The sequence below is a fragment of the Fusarium musae genome, chromosome 2 (assembly GCF_019915245.1).
Source record: "Fusarium musae strain F31 chromosome 2, whole genome shotgun sequence".
Lineage (NCBI taxonomy): Eukaryota > Fungi > Ascomycota > Sordariomycetes > Hypocreales > Nectriaceae > Fusarium > Fusarium musae.
Genome location: NC_058388.1, coordinates 81,696 through 99,734, shown reverse-complemented (window position 1 = coordinate 99,734; position 18,039 = coordinate 81,696). Strand labels below are relative to the sequence as shown.

General features: G+C 48.1%; 9 protein-coding genes across 9 annotated transcripts; 5 read left to right on the top strand and 4 right to left on the bottom strand.

Annotated features, from left to right (window-relative positions):
- Window positions 1-1,376: 1,376 nt before the first annotated feature.
- On the top strand, window positions 1,377-2,680 carry J7337_001971 (uncharacterized protein; the record flags this gene model as incomplete). The annotated part of the gene is made up of 4 exons (XM_044819704.1): window positions 1,377-1,686; window positions 1,744-1,945; window positions 2,006-2,571; window positions 2,637-2,680. The coding sequence occupies 4 exons, from the start codon at window positions 1,377-1,379 to the stop codon at window positions 2,678-2,680; spliced, it is 1,122 nt and encodes a 373-aa protein (XP_044684004.1).
- A 455-nt stretch (window positions 2,681-3,135) lies between these two features.
- On the bottom strand, window positions 3,136-4,490 carry J7337_001970 (uncharacterized protein; the record flags this gene model as incomplete). The annotated part of the gene is made up of 3 exons (XM_044819703.1): window positions 3,136-3,903; window positions 3,965-4,173; window positions 4,346-4,490. The coding sequence occupies 3 exons, from the start codon at window positions 4,488-4,490 to the stop codon at window positions 3,136-3,138; spliced, it is 1,122 nt and encodes a 373-aa protein (XP_044684003.1).
- A 901-nt stretch (window positions 4,491-5,391) lies between these two features.
- Window positions 5,392-6,878, top strand: J7337_001969 (uncharacterized protein; the record flags this gene model as incomplete). The annotated part of the gene is made up of 4 exons (XM_044819702.1): window positions 5,392-5,505; window positions 5,563-5,634; window positions 5,696-6,786; window positions 6,851-6,878. 4 exons carry the CDS (start codon window positions 5,392-5,394, stop codon window positions 6,876-6,878), a joined length of 1,305 nt encoding a protein of 434 aa, XP_044684002.1.
- A 460-nt stretch (window positions 6,879-7,338) lies between these two features.
- J7337_001968 (uncharacterized protein) lies at window positions 7,339-8,237 on the bottom strand (the record flags this gene model as incomplete). The annotated part of the gene is made up of 2 exons (XM_044819701.1): window positions 7,339-8,001; window positions 8,064-8,237. 2 exons carry the CDS (start codon window positions 8,235-8,237, stop codon window positions 7,339-7,341), a joined length of 837 nt encoding a protein of 278 aa, XP_044684001.1.
- Window positions 8,238-8,786: 549 nt separating this feature from the next.
- On the top strand, window positions 8,787-9,976 carry J7337_001967 (uncharacterized protein; the record flags this gene model as incomplete). Its single annotated transcript, XM_044819700.1, has 5 exons — window positions 8,787-8,948; window positions 9,005-9,026; window positions 9,094-9,453; window positions 9,552-9,717; window positions 9,793-9,976. 5 exons carry the CDS (start codon window positions 8,787-8,789, stop codon window positions 9,974-9,976), a joined length of 894 nt encoding a protein of 297 aa, XP_044684000.1.
- Window positions 9,977-10,538: 562 nt separating this feature from the next.
- Window positions 10,539-11,760, bottom strand: LEU2_1 (3-isopropylmalate dehydrogenase; the record flags this gene model as incomplete). The annotated part of the gene is made up of 2 exons (XM_044819699.1): window positions 10,539-11,427; window positions 11,483-11,760. The coding sequence occupies 2 exons, from the start codon at window positions 11,758-11,760 to the stop codon at window positions 10,539-10,541; spliced, it is 1,167 nt and encodes a 388-aa protein (XP_044683999.1).
- Window positions 11,761-12,422: 662 nt separating this feature from the next.
- Window positions 12,423-12,893, top strand: J7337_001965 (uncharacterized protein; the record flags this gene model as incomplete). The annotated part of the gene is made up of 1 exon (XM_044819698.1): window positions 12,423-12,893. One exon carries the CDS (start codon window positions 12,423-12,425, stop codon window positions 12,891-12,893), a length of 471 nt encoding a protein of 156 aa, XP_044683998.1.
- Window positions 12,894-12,962: 69 nt separating this feature from the next.
- Window positions 12,963-13,766, top strand: J7337_001964 (uncharacterized protein; the record flags this gene model as incomplete). Its single annotated transcript, XM_044819697.1, has 2 exons — window positions 12,963-13,360; window positions 13,457-13,766. The coding sequence occupies 2 exons, from the start codon at window positions 12,963-12,965 to the stop codon at window positions 13,764-13,766; spliced, it is 708 nt and encodes a 235-aa protein (XP_044683997.1).
- A 901-nt stretch (window positions 13,767-14,667) lies between these two features.
- Window positions 14,668-16,522, bottom strand: J7337_001963 (uncharacterized protein; the record flags this gene model as incomplete). The annotated part of the gene is made up of 5 exons (XM_044819696.1): window positions 14,668-15,270; window positions 15,337-15,620; window positions 15,776-15,951; window positions 16,006-16,290; window positions 16,356-16,522. 5 exons carry the CDS (start codon window positions 16,520-16,522, stop codon window positions 14,668-14,670), a joined length of 1,515 nt encoding a protein of 504 aa, XP_044683996.1.
- Between the last annotated feature and the right edge of the window lie 1,517 nt (window positions 16,523-18,039).

Sequence of the window (18,039 nt, the reverse complement as noted above, 5' to 3'; positions counted from 1 at the left end):
TATGCCTGATAACACGTGGTGGATGTGCTTACAAGAGGTGCTAGATGCAGGGCTGGGAGGTTGAACGGACATAAGGTTTTTCTATTGAGATGTTCGTTTTTGATTGCATAGCTAGCATATGTGATGAAATTATGAATAATGTAGAGCTTCGGAGCGTTGGGCCATTCTACTATACCTGTCTTACATAAAGATGGCATACAGCCATACCACTAAAATCTCCAAGTAATCACCCATAAGCGTCAATTACTCATCTACGCCCCCTAAAGTTGATATTTATGTAGCGTCGCAATGCTTATGAAATATGACCTAAGCTACTGAGGAATAGCCAACGTAAAGAAAATAGCCCGGGAAAGCCACAACTATGCAATGGATAGGACAATGAGTAGCTAGATAATAACATACATACATAGAGACGTGAGAGGAACTGAATAATCCCTATTGCATGAATACGTAGAAACTAATTCAAGAGGTTGTGAGAATGAGCAGGCAACTAGAAAGAAAGAAACGACCGCCACGAGAGACGACTGTTGCCGTTTAGCACGTGACATGAGCGCTACCGGATGTTGGATGTCGGCCGGATCTGTGTTTACACCCGAGCCCCGGGACGGTTATTTCGCCTCTCCTTTTCAAACAAGGCAAGGTTTCAATCACCGGGTGTGCTAACCGACAATAAGCAATAAACGCTTGATTAAGTGCATTATGTATCAGTATAGCCGAACCCGCGACTGCCACGGCAAAACGGACTCGGTGTTCAGACCATAAGCCCGAGTAGCGAGGAGCAGGGGACAGAAGTGTAATTACAGAGCCTGTGCGTGGATGCCACCTATTTGTCAAATCCCGGCAAACTGTGAGTGGCTTGGGCGGTTGGCTTGATGATATTTGCTGGCTACGTTAGGGCCCTCTTGAAAGTCTTGGTAGAAAGTAGAACTTGGGGATGCCTGGTAGATGTGAAAGGCTTTCAGGAGAACTCATAGTGCCGCTAATGTGATGATGAGGAAGCATTTCTCCCTACTAATAATGTATCGGAAAGTCCTTCGTGGTGTTTTGTGACAGACCAAATTTATCTGGCCCTTCGGCTAATTAAGGACTATCCGTAATTGCCGGCCCAATGCCGTAGAATACAGCAGCCATTGCCTCTTGTTCTGTGGCTTGTCAACACAAGCATAAGTGGTGTGTCCGGAACTCGGAACCAAGAGGCTTCCCTCATCCGACCTTGCAGGTAGCATGGGGGATCGAAGGCTGACTTCACACGAGACCTACCATATTCGACACGTCAAATACTCCGTATCGGTATCCTCACTCAACTCAAACGATAACAGATTCTTGTAATTCCATCCATATCTGACCATTTGCTCAAGCTATCCTCTCCAAGAATAATGTGGCTTTCTAGACCATTATCTCGGTCCTCGAGATCCATCGTCCTTCGTCCGAGAGCATTTGCGTCTCTGGCCTCGTCGACTGGGCGCACCTTGAATGTCCCGATCGATTTCAGCAAATCAGGATTGCTTCATCACCGAGGAAGCTCTCCGGTTCAAATACCGGAGCTTTTACATCCAAATGACACCAGACGATTGAACCTTGGCCAAGCCGTGACCTCTGCTTTGCAACAAGCTCTCGAAGCCTCTCGCAAGGTTGTCTGCTTCGGCGAAGATGTTGCGTTCGGCGGTGTTTTCAGATGCACGGTTGGTCTGCAAGATCAATTCGGGCCTGATAGAGTATTCAATACTCCGATTACAGAGCAAGGGATTGTCGGGACGGCGATTGGCATGGCTGCAGAGGGACTCAAACCGGTTGTTGAAATTCAGTTTGCTGACTATGTCTTTCCGGCATTTGACCAGATTGTCAACGAGGCAGCCAAGTTCAGATACCGCGAGGGGACAACAGGTGCCAACCTAGGCGGACTTGTTATACGGATGCCCTGTGGAGGCGTGGGACATGGTGCCTTGTAAGAATTATACCTTTCTTCTTTATTTACTGTCGAGTTACTAACAAGGGATCGGAACAGATACCACACGCAATCACCTGAAGCCTTGTTCTGTCACGTTCCAGGCTTCAAGATTGTCGTTCCTCGATCCCCAACCCAAGCAAAGGGACTCCTGCTCGCATCCATCCTTGACAGTGAAGACCCCGTGATCTTTATGGAACCCAAGATCTTATACCGAGCTGCTGTCGAGGAGGTGCCAGAGGAGCGCTATACCTTGCCCATCGGAAAGGCTGAAGTAATCAGACCCGGTTCAGACATAACGGTAATCTCATACGGGCGTCCTCTTTACACCTGCGAAGCGGCAATCGAGGCTCTGGAAAAGGAAAGCCCTGGCGTGAGCATAGAGCTGATTGACTTGAGAACAATCTACCCCTGGGATCGACCGACAATCCTCGAGAGTGTGAGAAAGACGGGACGTGCCATTGTGGTCCATGAGAGTATGGTGAACTTTGGAGTTGGTTCTGAAATTGCGGCAACTATTCAGGATCAAGCGTTCACGTACTTGAAGGCACCTGTAAAACGTCTGGGCGGTTGGACGACCCATACCGGACTGGCCTACGAAGAGTATATTTTCCCAGACACAGCGAGTAAGTGTTTTCGTTGTCTCCATGCATCAAGTAGCTGCTTTTAAACTAACCATCGACGTCTCCAGGGGTTTACAATGCCATGCAAGAAGTATTAGAAGATTACCCATAGCACCTACAAAAGTACGGGAACGGAGTCCCAGGGCAGAACCAAATCAGCCTGTCCGTATTCTGGGAGACTGAGAAGCTATAGCTAATATAATATAAGCATGTACTCCTATTTTGAAAACCTTATATTCTCCATTCCTTTGCTTTTGATTAGATGTAAATATTAGACTTTTGCTAAGTCCTGAGTTAATATATCAAGTATGTTTAGCTTAATGTTGAAAGTTATGTCTACATCTAAAGGAGTATGCAGTGTTGAATTAAGAATCACAGTCTTGGGTACCCTGGCCTAGGTAATTAATGGATGAGATTCTGGATTCTTTTTTACCGGAACCTGATAATTCTGTGTTGCGAAATATAACTATGTTACTTGGACAATATGATACTTTCTATTTATTATCACCAACACCTATGAAAGCTTAGTATAGAACGCTCCCGAGCCCAAAACACGGTACGATCAAGTCAGAGCCCCTCTAACCCCCCCTCATGAAGTCCAATATCGTATTCACCGGGGAACTTGGTGATCAGACGTTTGAGTTCATCCCTCTGTTCTGCTTGTTCCTCCGTTAGCTCGGCGTAGACATCGGTAAAGATCTCCTTCAGTGCAGGCTTCTTCGTCTTCTCGGCCTCCCCTAGCGCCTTGATGATCTTGTCTCTGGTTTCCCTTCGCGTGAGCAAGTCCATCTTTTCATCCCAAACTTTTCGACGTATAAGCCAGTTACGTAGTCTGTCGATAGGGTTATACTGCGTCTTCCAGCTGGCCATCTCGTCGGAGGAGCGGTAGGCTGCACTATCATCACTAGTGCTATGGTGTGAGAGGCGGTAGCTCATTAGCTCCAAGAGAATCGGTTGACCACCGTTCTCCAAGGCTCGTTTGCGGGCCTCTTTCGTAGCTTCATAGACTGCAAAGATATCTGCGCCGTCTACTCTCAAGGTATCAATTCCATACCCTGCTCCTCTACCGGCAATTCCATCGCCTCGATACTGCTCTGATGTTGGCGTGGAGATTGCGTACCCGTTGTTGCGACAGATGAAAATCACTGGACATTGCCGTAATGCCGCTATGTTCAATGCACCATGGAAGTCACCTTCGCTTGCTGCACCGTCACCAAAGTAGGCGGCTGCAACTGCTGGGGGGACTGAGGAGTCTTCCATGCTTTGCATCTTTAGTGCATAAGCCGCTCCGACGGCATGCGGAATTTCAGTTCCGAGGGTCGACGCAACAGCGTGCTGGATTAAAAGGATCAGAAGTCTGCCATGAAGAGCAAGGAGAGGCCAGGGGTTGACTTACAGCACCGACTTTGTTTCTCCCGCTATAGTGGACAGGCATATTCCTTCCCTTTCCCGGGTCATCCTTGTTCGACGTCAATTGGTTCATCAGATCTTCTAGAGTGAACCCGCGCTGTATGAAAACGCCAGTCTCCCTATACTGACATGTTATCACATCCTGTGGCTCTAAGGCCGCAGCTGAGCCAATCATGACAGCTTCTTCACCAGTAGCTGCCTTGAGGGAAAATTAGTCTGTGAAAGCAATATTTCGACGGTAATTGCATACCATATAGAAGCTCAAGCGCCCCTGCCGTTGGGCCTCTGACATAATGTGGTCTAATATGTTCACTTCGCTGAATATTAGCCAATGCCCCGGTAGAGACAAGGTACTAGGCCACCTTACATGTTAACATGTTCTTATACCACCCGAGAGCTTGTTCTTCAGAGACCTCGGGATCTTGTCGTTGTTGATCCTCGAGATTGCCCTCGGAGTTCATGACGGTATAAGTCGGAATGACTGGAAACTGGGTTGGCGTGACGAATTCCATTTTTGTAGTCATTTGGGTACCGGGAGCACCAGGAAATCGAGCCCTGCCTTTTATTAGTATCAATGAAAGTATCACACAGCACACTGCTGAGGCAAGTAGAGATATGGTGGATGACGAACATTATGTGAGATAAACGGCTGCCTTTCATAGCATTGCTTCTGACCGAGACCATGGCATGACCAGTCATTGCGGTTGCCATTGGCCGCCATAGTCGGCGGTGACTTTGAAGTGCTTGCAACGGCATTGTCATGCTTTGTGACAGCGGAAACGCAAATTATCGAGTGCGTTGGAGACCAATTCCAGCAAAAGAGCAACTACCAGTCAATTTCTAGCTAGGGACTGCTAAGAGAACTAAAATAGAGCGCTTCATTCTGCTTCGGCTCAGCTTTGTTTAACCACGGTTAACGGTTATAGGTAACTCATGTCAATGCCGCGCCTAATCTCGATGCCGGGCCGACCGGAGGTAAGGTAGATGTCCCTTCCGAAAAGGCGACCTTTGTGCATACTTAGTTAGGCAATCTGGAGGAGCACACAGACCCTTCCAAGGGACCAAGTCCACCGGCTCGGCCTATTCCAGCACTAACTAAGTTGTCTGTGCTGAATCCTGATATAACCAGCCACAAGTTTCAACGCCAAATAACACATCTGCCCGTCCCAGCACAACTTCTTCATGCAACATTGCATTGGTATCAGAAATGTTCTCTTCTACCATCCGCCAATTGACAAGATGCTCAATCACAAAGTCGCTGCCTACCGCAGCTTCAAGTACCCGAGTTTCTAGAGTGTCTCGGAATTTTCATTTCTCACGCGCCCATTATGCTGTCAAGCCATTTCTACTCACAGACATTGGAGAAGGTAATACTTAATATAGCCTTTATGTACAGTCGTATCAACTCAGCTAATGATCCTAGGGATTACCGAGTGTCAGGTCGTGAAGTGGCTTGTAAAACCTGGAGATGAGGTCCAAGAGTTTGACCCAATCTGCGAGGTGCAGTCAGATAAGGCGTCGGCAGAGGTGAGTTGCACAATTTTGCGCAACAATATCGTACTTCTGACACTGACTATGAGATAGATAACATCGAGGTTCAACGGCCGGATAACCAAGCTTCATTATGATGTCGACGACATGGCAATTGTGGGATCAGTATGTATTGCCACCGAACAAGATATTTCGCTATTATTGGGCTCGACTGATCACTTCATAGCCTCTGATTGACGTCGACGTCGAAAATGGGGATTCTGATCCACAGGTGGAGCCATCACAAGCGCCTGAACAGGACACAGATATTGACTCGTCCAACACGCAAGAGACCATCTCGGATACCGCACCAGACTCGGAACAGCCACCAGTGACCAGGACGATAGATGAGCGTCATTCATCGCCGACATCAAGCCGCCGCCTGGGTGGAACCACCCACGCCAGCCACACTGCGACTCCTGCTGTTCGCGCGATGCTTAAGCAGCATAACATCAAGATTGAGGACGTCAAGGGTACGGGTAAGGATGGACGTGTGACGAAAGAGGATATGCAGCGGCACCTTGCTCAGCTCGAGTCGCCAACGCGAACGCCAACGCCGCCACTGAGCGACTTGGAGACCTCTGTGGCCCAAGATCGAACCATACCGTTAAAATCCATCCAAGCCAAGATGTTTGAGTCGATGACCCGATCATTGACCATTCCGCACTTCCTCTACAGCCACTCCGTGGACATGACGCTTGTTAACTCCCTTAGAAAACGAATCAATGGTGACTCGGGCCTAGCTGCGGCGATACAACACCCATCATCTGTTGCGCCTCACCTCACGACGCTACCGTACATCATGAAGGCTGTTTCGCATGCCTTTCTCCATTTCCCACTCATGAACTCCTTACTGGATACAACCAGCGAACCAGGCCAGCCAAACGTCATTATCAAAGCATCGCATAACTTTGGCATCGCTGTTGACACTCCTCGAGGTCTAGTGGTGCCGGTCATTCGGGACGTACAAAGGCTGTCTGTGTCTGATCTAGCCACGCAGATTGAGAGACTCAGCGGCCTGGCGAGAGACAATCGACTATCGCCTGGTGACTTGGTGGGGGCCACTTATACCTTTAGCAATATGGGTAGCATCGGAGGCGGTGTCATCAGCCCCATCATTGTTCCACCCATGGTCGGGATTTTGGGTATTGGAAGGATGGGCCATGTTCCAGTCTTTGAGACAGATGCCAAGGGTGTGGAAAACGTGGTCAAGAGAGAACAAGTGACGCTGAGCTGGGCTGCTGATCACAGAGCATTAGATGGAGCTACAGTTGCAAGGTGTGCACAAATGGTTGATTCTCTACTGAGAAACGTAGACTGTTTCATTAGCACATCCTGATAGCGCAAGCATGGTTGACTATGATATCTAGCTTCTTAGATTCAAGTAGACAAGTATGTAACATTGGATACCGATATCCCAGCTTAATCTATCATACCGTAGCCAGTTAACTAGACACAATTGATAGGTCACGAGTTCGTCAGTAGTAATCAGACCATTTGAGTAAGATCTGCCAGTCACTTGAATACAATTATCTTGTAGATCAACATGAGCTGAGCTTTCTGCTCTTCTCAGGTGGGGAACCAGAGTGTCGTCAACTTGTTTCTATGACCAGTTGTATATGTAGTCCAACGCTTTAATAGATCCTGGAATATGTATTGAAGTGTCTATCCAGTGTATAAATGAGTGCTTCTTATTAAATGAGGCCCAGATCGCAACATCCTATACAGTGAGATACATACAATCGGATGTAAGATCACCGCCGCTGTTGACAACAAGGAATTTCACAGTTTGAGAAAGCACAGTAAAAATGAGTCCCTTCGTAATTAAATCTAAACACTAAATGTATTCCTGATCGTTCCGATTTCGGTAATCACAACCTCAACAACATCACCATTCTTAAGCCAGGCTTGCGGCTTCATAAAGGCAGCAACGCCTCCCGGAGTCCCAGTCATAATAGCAGTCCCAGCCTTCAAGGTTGTTGCCCTGCTGAGGTGCATAATGATCTCTGCGACCCCAAACAGCAGGTCATCCAATTGAGCAGACTGTCGCACTTCCCCATTCACCAAAGTCTGTAACCTTAACTTCCCGACATCTGGAACAAGATCGGTAGAAACAATGAGAGGCCCGATGGGGGCAAATCCGTCGAAGCTTTTGGCGTAGCCGTGCTGGTTACCGCTTACTTCTGGTATTTGCCAGTCCCTGCTGCTCACATCATTGCCTACTGTATATCCCAATACGGCATCCAGTGCTTCCGCGGGGCTTGATGCATTTTTACAATCTTTCCCAATGATCACAACCAACTCGCCTTCATAGTCGATCTGCCGGCATTGTGAATCTACGGTGATGTCTGAGAATGGCCCGTTCAAAGCTCCAGGAGGTTTCATAAACACGGTCGGATACGGTGGCGTTGGCCATTTTGCCTCGGCGATATGAGTCTTGTAGTTCAACCCGATGCCATAAATGATTGGTGTATATGCCAGCGGACAGAGAACCTAGAAGAAAGAGTGTTAGAGCTCGGAGTAAATCTCGAAGGCTATCGTTGTATCTTGCTTACTTCGGCCACTTCGGCAGTTGCTTCCGTCACTTTCAGGTCCCAGGGATTGATGCCCTCATAAACTGGTACCACCAAACTGGTTCGGGGATAGATGTCTCCAGCTGGTGCCTCGCCATAGAGAATACGCCCATCAGGGCTCTTGAATCGCAGTAATCTCTTAAATGCAACTTTCATGGCCGGCTAGAGATGTTTCGTGTAACTGATAAGTGTTACCGACGGACTTGGTAAAGTTTGAGAAAAAAAGTTATGAGAGTGATATGGAGTTGGAGCAAATGAGTATAAAGCCGCCCAGGTAGAAACAGCATTTACAATGTACGTAATGTAAAGAAGGTCTTCTCCCGTGCAAGTACATCGCTCGCAACAATGTGCCCAGACTCCCCGGAACGGAGCTCAGGATCGGGCTTCAAATGATTTGTACCAGAGTGGAGCGGAAGTCGAACATTTCTTCCTACTGGCTTAAGGACGAGTGATCCGGCCCGTGACGAACCCCGAATCTTCCGCAGAACGAATACCACAGCAGCCAATCAAGACACTTCACCCCGCAATCTACAATCCCCCGCATCTACAGTATCTTTGTATTAACCCTCCAAAAGTATAAAGTGACCAATCACTAAACACTACTTAGTGACATAGTTCATCGAACCTCAACTTGTATTCATACTTTGCTAACAGAAAACGTAAATTGAATCTCACTCGTAACAGAAAACTTGGATCAAAATCAACATGATTGTTACTATCTTTGGAGCCAATGGCAACCTGTCTATCCGAATTACTCGGCTCCTGCTTCAGAAGCCAAACGTTTCTGTGAGAGGGTATGCTCGAAACATTTCCAAAATCCCGGAGGATATCCGCAACCATCAGCAGTACGAGGCAATCCAGGGTGAGGTAAGTACTGTTATTTGCTCTTTCAAGTCTTTATGGAACTAACAGCGATTCAATAGGTCACTGATAAAGAGAAGATTCGTGGAGCGGTTCATGATGCGGATGCCGTGCTCTGCCAATATCACACTCACCAAACATACTTGATCAGTTGTGCTGGACGGTCAAAAACTACTCATTGACATCTGTGAAGAAGAAAAGGTTGGCCGGTACTTCTCCTCGGCCTTTGTTGGCGACATTCGCGGCATGAAGGTTGGTCAACATGATCGGATGGATATCACACTCCAGATCTTCAAGTATCTGGAAAGCAAGAAGCTGCGTTCCGTCCATATGATGTGCGGAGCTTTTATTGAAACGTGGCTCGAATATTCTGGTGTGATCGATCTCGGCACCAATACCGTCTCGTACTGGGGTACTGGGGACGAGATTTGGGACTTGACTAGTTACGATGACTCAGCTGCGTATACGGTTGAAGCCATTCTCGATGAGAGTGCTGACGGGTACTTGAAATGTAAGTGCCATGACTCCAAGCTTTCAGGGACCTCAGCCGCCGTTTTGGTGTCTAAGATTTTGGTCGACTTGTCCCGAACAGGGCTAACGGGAATACAGTCGCCGCTGATAGGGTCAGCCCTCGTGGTCTGGCAGAGCTGTATGAACGCGTCACTGGGCAAAAGACCAAGGTCATTTGTAATGGAACCCTCGATGATCTCTATAAACATATGCAGGAGCAGAAGACGAAATATCAGGGCCAAAGCCCCTGGCTATATCTACCTCTGTAAGTCTCTCTACCACTTGTGGCGGTTGGATAGCATCGGTGGTTTCAATTGATCTGACCTGCTCTACTTAACAGATTCTACACATATTACACGACAAACGGTACCATGCTCATGAAAGATCCCCTCGATAATTCAAGGTATCCCAACATTAAGCCACAGACACTGGAGGAGTTTATCAAGACGCACGATCTCACTCGACCCGAAAACTTGCAAGCCCCAATCTCCAAGTCTGCCCTAGTTGAGGCCTTGGGAAATTGAGAATAAAACCGAGCATGGAAAAGCATCAACACGGTGACGAGTTCAAGAAACTCCCCGCTGCAAGAATCCGGTTCGCTTCAGACTAGCGTAGCCCAGCCGGTTCATAGAGAATATAGTCCACAATGCATTATGTATATTCTCACAAATCTTTCATTGCTTATCACGCCCCAGTCGATCTCTGCCGAGGCTATAGAGCAGTTAAAATGGCATGTACGTTGGATCAACTTGGACGGGGTGTCCACGCCCAAGAAGAGATAGTCTGCCGTGAAGACGAAGATGATGACTGACTCTGTGCAACTATATGCTTTCGCAGACATGGAATGCAGCATAAGAGATATACAAGACTCGTTAGGTAAGCATCAACTGTGAGTTCTATCAACTCAAAATAGCACTCTACTAAACCCGGTTCAGGCAGTATAGCATTTAGGTGACCTAAGAGCTTTATAGCACTGCGTGGTGGACGTTGGCCTGCCGGATCTCTCGGGTGCAGGCAAAAGCCGAAGGGAGGCAAAACGCAGAGCGACGGGTCTTAGTCATTGTCAAGTTACTCTAACCCTAAATCTCAGCTCAGAAGCCGCTCCAGAACGGTGCAAACAGCCTCGCCAACCTCTGTGGTAGTAGCTGTCCCACCGAGATCACGGCTGCGGATTTCCAAACCGCCAATGTCCTTCCCATCCAAGACCTTCTCCACAGCGGCCTCGATGGCGGCGGCTTCATGCTCGAGGTTGCACGAATACCGTAACATCATTGCTGTAGAGAGGATTCCAGCCACTGGGTTGACGATACCCTTGCCTGAAATATCCGGAGCTGAGCCGTGAACGGGTTCGTAGATGCCATTGCAGCGAGACTTGCCGTGAGGAATGCCACAGAGACTGGCACTGGGAAGCAGACCCAATGTGCCGACCACTCCTCCCGCCTCATCCGAGAGCATATCGCCAAATGTGTTGTCCGTGTGTATTATACCGTTGAACGTCTTGGGGTTCTTGACCATGATCATTGATAGGCTGTCGGCCAATTGATGCTTCAGCTCAATCTGGGGGAACTCCTTCTCGAATACTTCACTCGTCACCTTCCTCCAGAGTCGACCTGATACGAGGACGTTTGCTTTGTCGCTGGACCACACCGTGGCTGGGCCTCCATTTCCCTTGCCGTCTTTGCCCAGACTGATTGCCAACGCAGCAGACACACGAGCGCAGCGCTCAATCTCTGGCTGACTGTATGCCCACGAGTCGCTTGCGAAGTCCGGTACCTCGACCTTTGTGCCAAAGTAAGCTCCGCCGGTATTCTCGCGAACAATAATGAATTTAGTGCCCTCTACAACCGATGGCTTGAGTGGCGACAGTGGAATCAGGCTGCGTGAGTAGAACACACAAGGGCGGATGTTTGCAAAAGCATCAAGATGTTGTCGGAGGCGAAGGAGCCCAGACTCAGGGTTTGGTGATGCTGTGCCCCTAATTCGTTGTCAGCATACATACAAACCAGGTAAAAGGAAGAAACTCGACTCACCACTCCGGTCCACCGACGCTGCCAAACAAGACTGCATCGCTTTCTTCCTTTGCAATCCGCAGCACCTCATCCGTGATGGGAGTGCCGTGTTTGTCAATGCTGCACCCCCCGGCAATTTGATGGTTTAGCTCGAACTTCAGCCGTCCATGGGATGTGGCTTCGACGGTATGCAGTACACGAAGGGATTCCTTCATAAGCTCTGGCCCAACGTGATCTCCGGGAATAACAAGAATGCGGAAGACCTGTGAAGGGGAAGCGGTGGAGCTTGGAGCGGCCATGGCTAAGAGTGTTCCAAGACGTCGATGAAAGAATTGATTTGTGTGCAATCGGTCAAAGCGACTTTAGGCTGAGTGAAAGCCCTTTATGCTAGTACTCAACATTGATATTGGTTTTGTCACCCCCTAAAACTAAGTGCTGTATTATCTTGAATCCGACTGGATTCTCGGTATCGGTCTGGAAGGCGGCCGGGATCTTCTCGGAACCGACACGGCGGGCAGTAGTCTATAACAGGTGCGATCGTAATCTTGATCTCTCATTGGTTGCCAACTCGGTAAGTATTAGACCAAGCCCCGAGACGAGTAGGGGCTAGAGGCAAGGGCTTCAGGGGTCCACTATATCTCGGGCCGTGGAGATAATGGAATCTTGACAGTACCGGAGGAGCTCATGAGCAGACTATCATACACTCGTGATACTCCCTGGTTCTGCCAGCTCCGCTTCCCCGCATCCTTTCCCCAGATCTTTTCCCCAGACTCAATAAGCCAGTGGCGGCCCCCGGTCCTATATCAACTCTGCCCCTGGTGGGGGACTATAAGAACCTAAAGGAGACCAACTTTGGCAAAGTTTGCCTTAAACATGAATTTGCCTCACGATTGAGAGGCTTTCCCCCAATAAATCTCATATCTGGTGCTTGCTGCATAAACAAATCAATACTTCTACAATTATGATTCTCAACGCTGGGATCTTAGGCGACAGCGCCTGGAATTATCTCCCCTTTACTGTTGTCATACTGGCATGGGTTGGCTTTTTAGCTATTCTTGTCGCCTATCGAATTCTTTTCCACCCACTTGCGGCCGTTCCGGGACCTTGGCCAGCAAAGGTGACCGGACTCTACCGCACATACCTTTATTGGAGAGGTACATTCCATGAGGATATCGTAAACCTTCACAAGAAATACGGAAAGGTGGTCCGTATCAATGCCGATGAAGTTTCTACCGTCGACGCCGTTTCCCTCAAGCAGATATATGGCTTCGGAAACAACAATGCTCGGAAGCATCAGTTCTACGATGCATTTCGGCTCGACTTGCCTGACGCTTTCAATGAGATTGACCCAGCGAACCATGCTCTCATTCGAAAGCGTTCCTCAAACGCCTACGCAATGTCCTCCATCATCGCCTACGAACCTTATATGTAAAGCGTACTCGATCTTTGTTGGTCGAAAATCCGAGAGTACGTAGCTTCCAACGACGGTCAGCCAATCGACATGTCAGAATGGTCTCACCACCTTGCCTTCGATTTCATCTCCGACCTAGTCTGTGGCCAGCCTATGGGTCACTTGAGCCAAGGAAAGGATGTCGGTGACATCAGAGCAACCATTAACCGTATCACAAAACTAGTCGTCCTTCTCGGGGACATTCCCACACAAACTGCTTTCCTCAGAAACCCGGTCACCACCTTTATCCAAAGTCGTATTCTCAGGATCAAGAACCCAATGGAGGGTTTCTTCCAGTTTTCGGTTGACCGGGTTCGCGATCGCGTCACTGGCAGAAGTGGTGTGGATCGAAAAGACATGCTGTCACATTTCACCTACGCCAAGCCAACCATGGAACCTACCGTAGAAAATATTGAGAGGGAAATCCTGCGTGACGTACAAACTGCATTGTAAGTGCAGACATGGCTCCTCCTGTCATACCCAAATGGCCTCAGTTACCGCATTTGGTGTTAGTGCATTGTATCTAATGTCTGTATCTCTTCTAGTGGAGCCGGCTCGGATACGACATCAATTTCCATGAGAGCTATCATAGTGTATCTGGGTTTGCATATCGACATATACAAACGGCTACAGAAGGACATAGACGACTTCTACACTGCTAATGAACTCGGAGCCCTCGAGCCGCTCACCTTCAACCAAACTAAGCAGATCCCTTTGATCCGAGCAGTCGTTGCTGAGGCAGTCAAATTGTCCCTGCTATCTGCGGACAATTGCTGCGTGTTTCTCCCGGCATCACAGTGGACAAGTATTGGATTCCGCGTGGGTATACCATTGGTATTAGTGCCATGGCAGTGAACAAAGAGCCATCCATCTTCGGTGATGACGCCGATAAGTTTCGACCGGATCGCTGGCTGGAAAGCAGTGATGCATATACTCGCCTTGATAATGCTAGCATGACATTTGGGAGCGGCGCAAGAGGTTGCTTAGGCAAGAACATTGCTCTTGTATGTGTTGTCCTACCTTTTACGATCCTGTCTATATTCCTGTCAAGTCATATCCTATCCCCACCAGTAACATAAGTCCCCAGATTCGTTGCTGAGATGAGGTGCTAACGATTTATTCCACTAGGTTGAGCTTCACAAATTCACGGCTCAGTTTTACCGATTTTTTGAGGTTGATCTTGTGGATAAAGAAACACCTTGGAAAAATGAATTTTTTATGGTTGTAGATCCCCTAGATGTTCGTGTGAGACTGAAGGAACGGTTTAAATAATAAAGTAGGCAGGATATATTATCGTAGGAAGAGTATGAGTCTATGGCAACGAATGGCGATAATAGCCTAGAAGATAGCTGCATTCGATACGGTCCTGTAAATAACAGTGGGGATGACAGGACTGAGAAATTCCAATTTGTCGTCGTTAGGAATAATAAGCGATAGAAGTATCGAGAATCTCGCGTTGCATATAGCCTGGTAGTTTATGAGTGCATTGTCTGTACTTTAGTGTAGAAAAGAGGAGCTTGATATCTCGTCTTGATTAGAAGGTCTGTAGTTGACCCTATGAGAATATAGCTATCAACATCTGCTGCAGGCTGTTGTTTGCGGTTCACCTGGGCATTAGACTGCGGCATAGTTACCCTTGGTTTTTCCACCTAGCGGCCGTTGTTCAGTTTAGCTGTATCTATCTCTTAGGGGACTACAAATGTAACCGTAAACTCAAGTAGATGTAATATTTATATTGTGTTCAACATAATGTATCCTACTTCCCAGCCACGAACTCGCTGACAGCCTCCAGAAGCGCGTCAAAGCCGATGGACTCTTCATACCGAAACAAGGCTGCCCGCCTACCGACACCTTCCGGCTCGTCCTTGCGTAATTCCCCGCCTCTAGCGTCATTTCCATATACTAATGCCACACGATCGTCGCTCAAGCTCGCCTGCCATGGCACTTGGCCAGCGACAAATTTGATAATATTGTCACCGAACCCCTGTGCCACTGCCTTTGTCCATGGGGGAAGGAACTGGTCAAAGTTCTTGAAGAGAAACGTGGCATCCACAACGTGCGCAGCCTTTCCTCTGAATGGGCCGTCCCATGGATTGGGTTCGTTCAGATGATAAATGTATTTTGTTCCCGGGAAGAATTGTGCGAATACATCGCAGGGAAGATAGAATGAGAGGTCGTTGGCGAGGTGTGAAATTGCAAGGCACGCTGAGCCGTCATCCACAGCATTAGATATACCGTAATCGTCAAGCAAGGCGGCGATGGCTAGCTGCTTGCCTGGAATGGCACGATTGAGTGAGTTCGAGAGCTCTTGCGCGACGTTCGAACCCCGTGCAGTCAGGGGACGCAAGAACACACTAGCCTGGTTATTCATACATCGTATGAGTCAGCGAACAATTGAAAGCCAGGGACAAAAATTATATCTCACATCATATTCACAATCGCCAAAGACAATTTCTTTGCACCATTCTAGTCCAGGAAGTCGGGGTTGTTGTGCATTTGACCAGTCCTTGGCTTTCTCGAAACTGATCTCCTCTTTCAATAGGTCATGGTCCAATGCTGGGAGCGAAGGTACGGAAGGGGGCGTTTTGAGAAGCAGTTCGAGGCTGTCTCGGTCTTCGATGGCCCGTATTCTCTCTTCTCCAGAGATGTCTCCAAAGCCTTGTGCTTTGCAGAACTCCTGATAAAACTGTTCATAAGCGTCCAGTGATACTGGTCTACGAAAAAGACAGGATCCGGATAGAACGGCCATCCGCTGGAAGAGCTTTTCTGGGCATTGAAGGAGACTAGTGACAGAAACTTTGATCATCGGCATCAGCGCATCGTCTTTGATCAGGCTAGCCATTCATCAGGCGTGTGCAACTTACCTCCTCCAGCGCTCTGCCCGATAGCAGTGACTTGATCGGGATCACCTCCAAATCCTTCAATGTGCGCTCTAACCCACTCGAATGCGACCTTCTGGTCCCGAAGACCATTGTTGGCCTTGAAGCCTGCTTTGCGTAACTCCTCTGAAGTCAGAAAACCAAATATATTTGTACGGTAACTGCAAATAGTCAGACCATGGATTGTCAATAACAGTATCCTAGAGGAAGCATACTTGATCACCACCCCAATTATGGGGAGTTGCAACTCGACTGACCGACGAACGATCTTGGCTTGGTCATATTGCGGCCATGTCCCAGAACCAAAGGCCAAGCCACCGCCATGAATGAAAACAAAGACGGGCAGTTTCTTTCCTGCTCTTACTCTATCACATGGAACGGTGACTGAGAGGTTGAGACACTCAGTATCTGACTCTGGCGGGAAGTCGGGGATTGGTAGGCTATGCTGGATCAGGCCATGCTCGAGTTGACAGCCATTCGGAATGCCAATGGCAGCGGGTCTATTTGTGTATTTAGATGATGTCAGAGTTGAGTGGCGGAGAGGAAAACGAGCCAAGGAACATACCCCACTGATTTGGCATTAACAAGACCTGAGGATGCCTGGCCATTGTACAGCTTTGGTGTCCCAAATCTGTGATCTAATGAAGCATACTTGATACCAAGGAATTGCGTGACATTTCCACTGGCTAGGCCTTCGATGGTACCTAATGTTGGGTGTTGAAGCCGGCTCATTTTGTATAACAATGTTGATCAGTACAATACAAGGGCAATAGGGTAAGGGGCTTGGATTTATTACTTCTTAAAATAGTCCAAGATAAACTGCCTAGTAATAAATTAATCGTTTTTTCCTTTTCGCTTTACTAGAATAGTCGGCTTTTAAAACTAGTTACATGTGTCAGGGAGCCACTCGGATAGTCGAGGACCCAGCTTCCGGAAATCGATTTCGCCCCATTTTCTGGACCGGAACCCCTCTTTCTGATGGTTGTCTCCGCAACCGCACCACAAAGCCGACTTGTCGGTCAATCTATTATTACTGGAATCCTAGCAACTAAGCCCCATTTCCCGGAAGCCGGAAATATAACAAACACCGAAAGTCTGTTTATACATGAGGCTAGCTTCAACAGACCTAACGAATGTATCGGACCCCTTTTGCAACTGTCTTATATCAATCCGCTAGGTGATCCAGTTAACCTAAAGTTACTATTAGCATATGAAGCCCGGGGTGGTGGTGTCCTGGTTTGTGGGGTAGCCGGGGAGCCGAGTCGATGGATGTAGTACTCCGATTTCGAACCCGAGCCTCCGAGATTTGAGAACAAGCCAACCGGCAGGATGATAAGTATTATAAGGGTGTCGACACTAATGCGCGTCAATGTGCAATGTTTTAATCACATTCTATCTTCATATCTGCCAGCGCCTCAGCTACCCTTTGCGAAAAATGGCTTCTGGAAATACTGCAACTCAAAAAAATTATGAATGGATTATCCGTCTGCCCCTTCATGTAGGGGGCCAAAGCGGAATTCCGGTATCTCGGGAACAAGTAATGTAAGATCCCAAATATTCAAAGATAGCAATTACTATAACAGCATGGCTTACTTGATATTCAGAGAGCACAGGCAGCGCACTAATCGGGAACCCGACTATTGGCTCTGTGCAGGTGAGTCGGGCTATTGACTGCTGCTCCTGAATAGTTACAATTGGGAACAAAGACTAATTCAACTTGCTGCTGAGTCAGGGGTTGTTGTGGAGAAGCCTGCAGCTGACTTGCATGAAGCACGCTTTAAATATAGCACTATGATTGTGAGCGCACCCTCAAAGGAGGATGTTCTCGCTCGTCTTCGCGATGATTGTCTCTACCCTGCACATTGGGATGTTTACAACGCAGAAATTGAGCCTTTTATCAGTGTGATCAGGAAAGGAATAGATCCTCCAGTAGTGGATGGCAACTTGCCCGCCAAATAAAACCCGGGATACCGGTGCTGGTGGTTTCAAACCTAGGTCAAAGACAAGATTCACTTCTTTGCTACCATCATTTGCCGGGTGATTCACGAGGAACGCAAGTGAGGGTACAGTTGCTCTCTTGTTACAGTCGGCTTCTGTGACAAACAGGTTCTCGGTCAGAGTGAGGTGTCCAGCATCGAGTGCGGATAGGTTCACGTAGACCGGCGGGAATTTGTTCAGGCCAGCCATGATACCATTCAATATCAACTTCTTCAGATTTTTCAATGCTGCTGTCCCTTTTGATGGGTTGC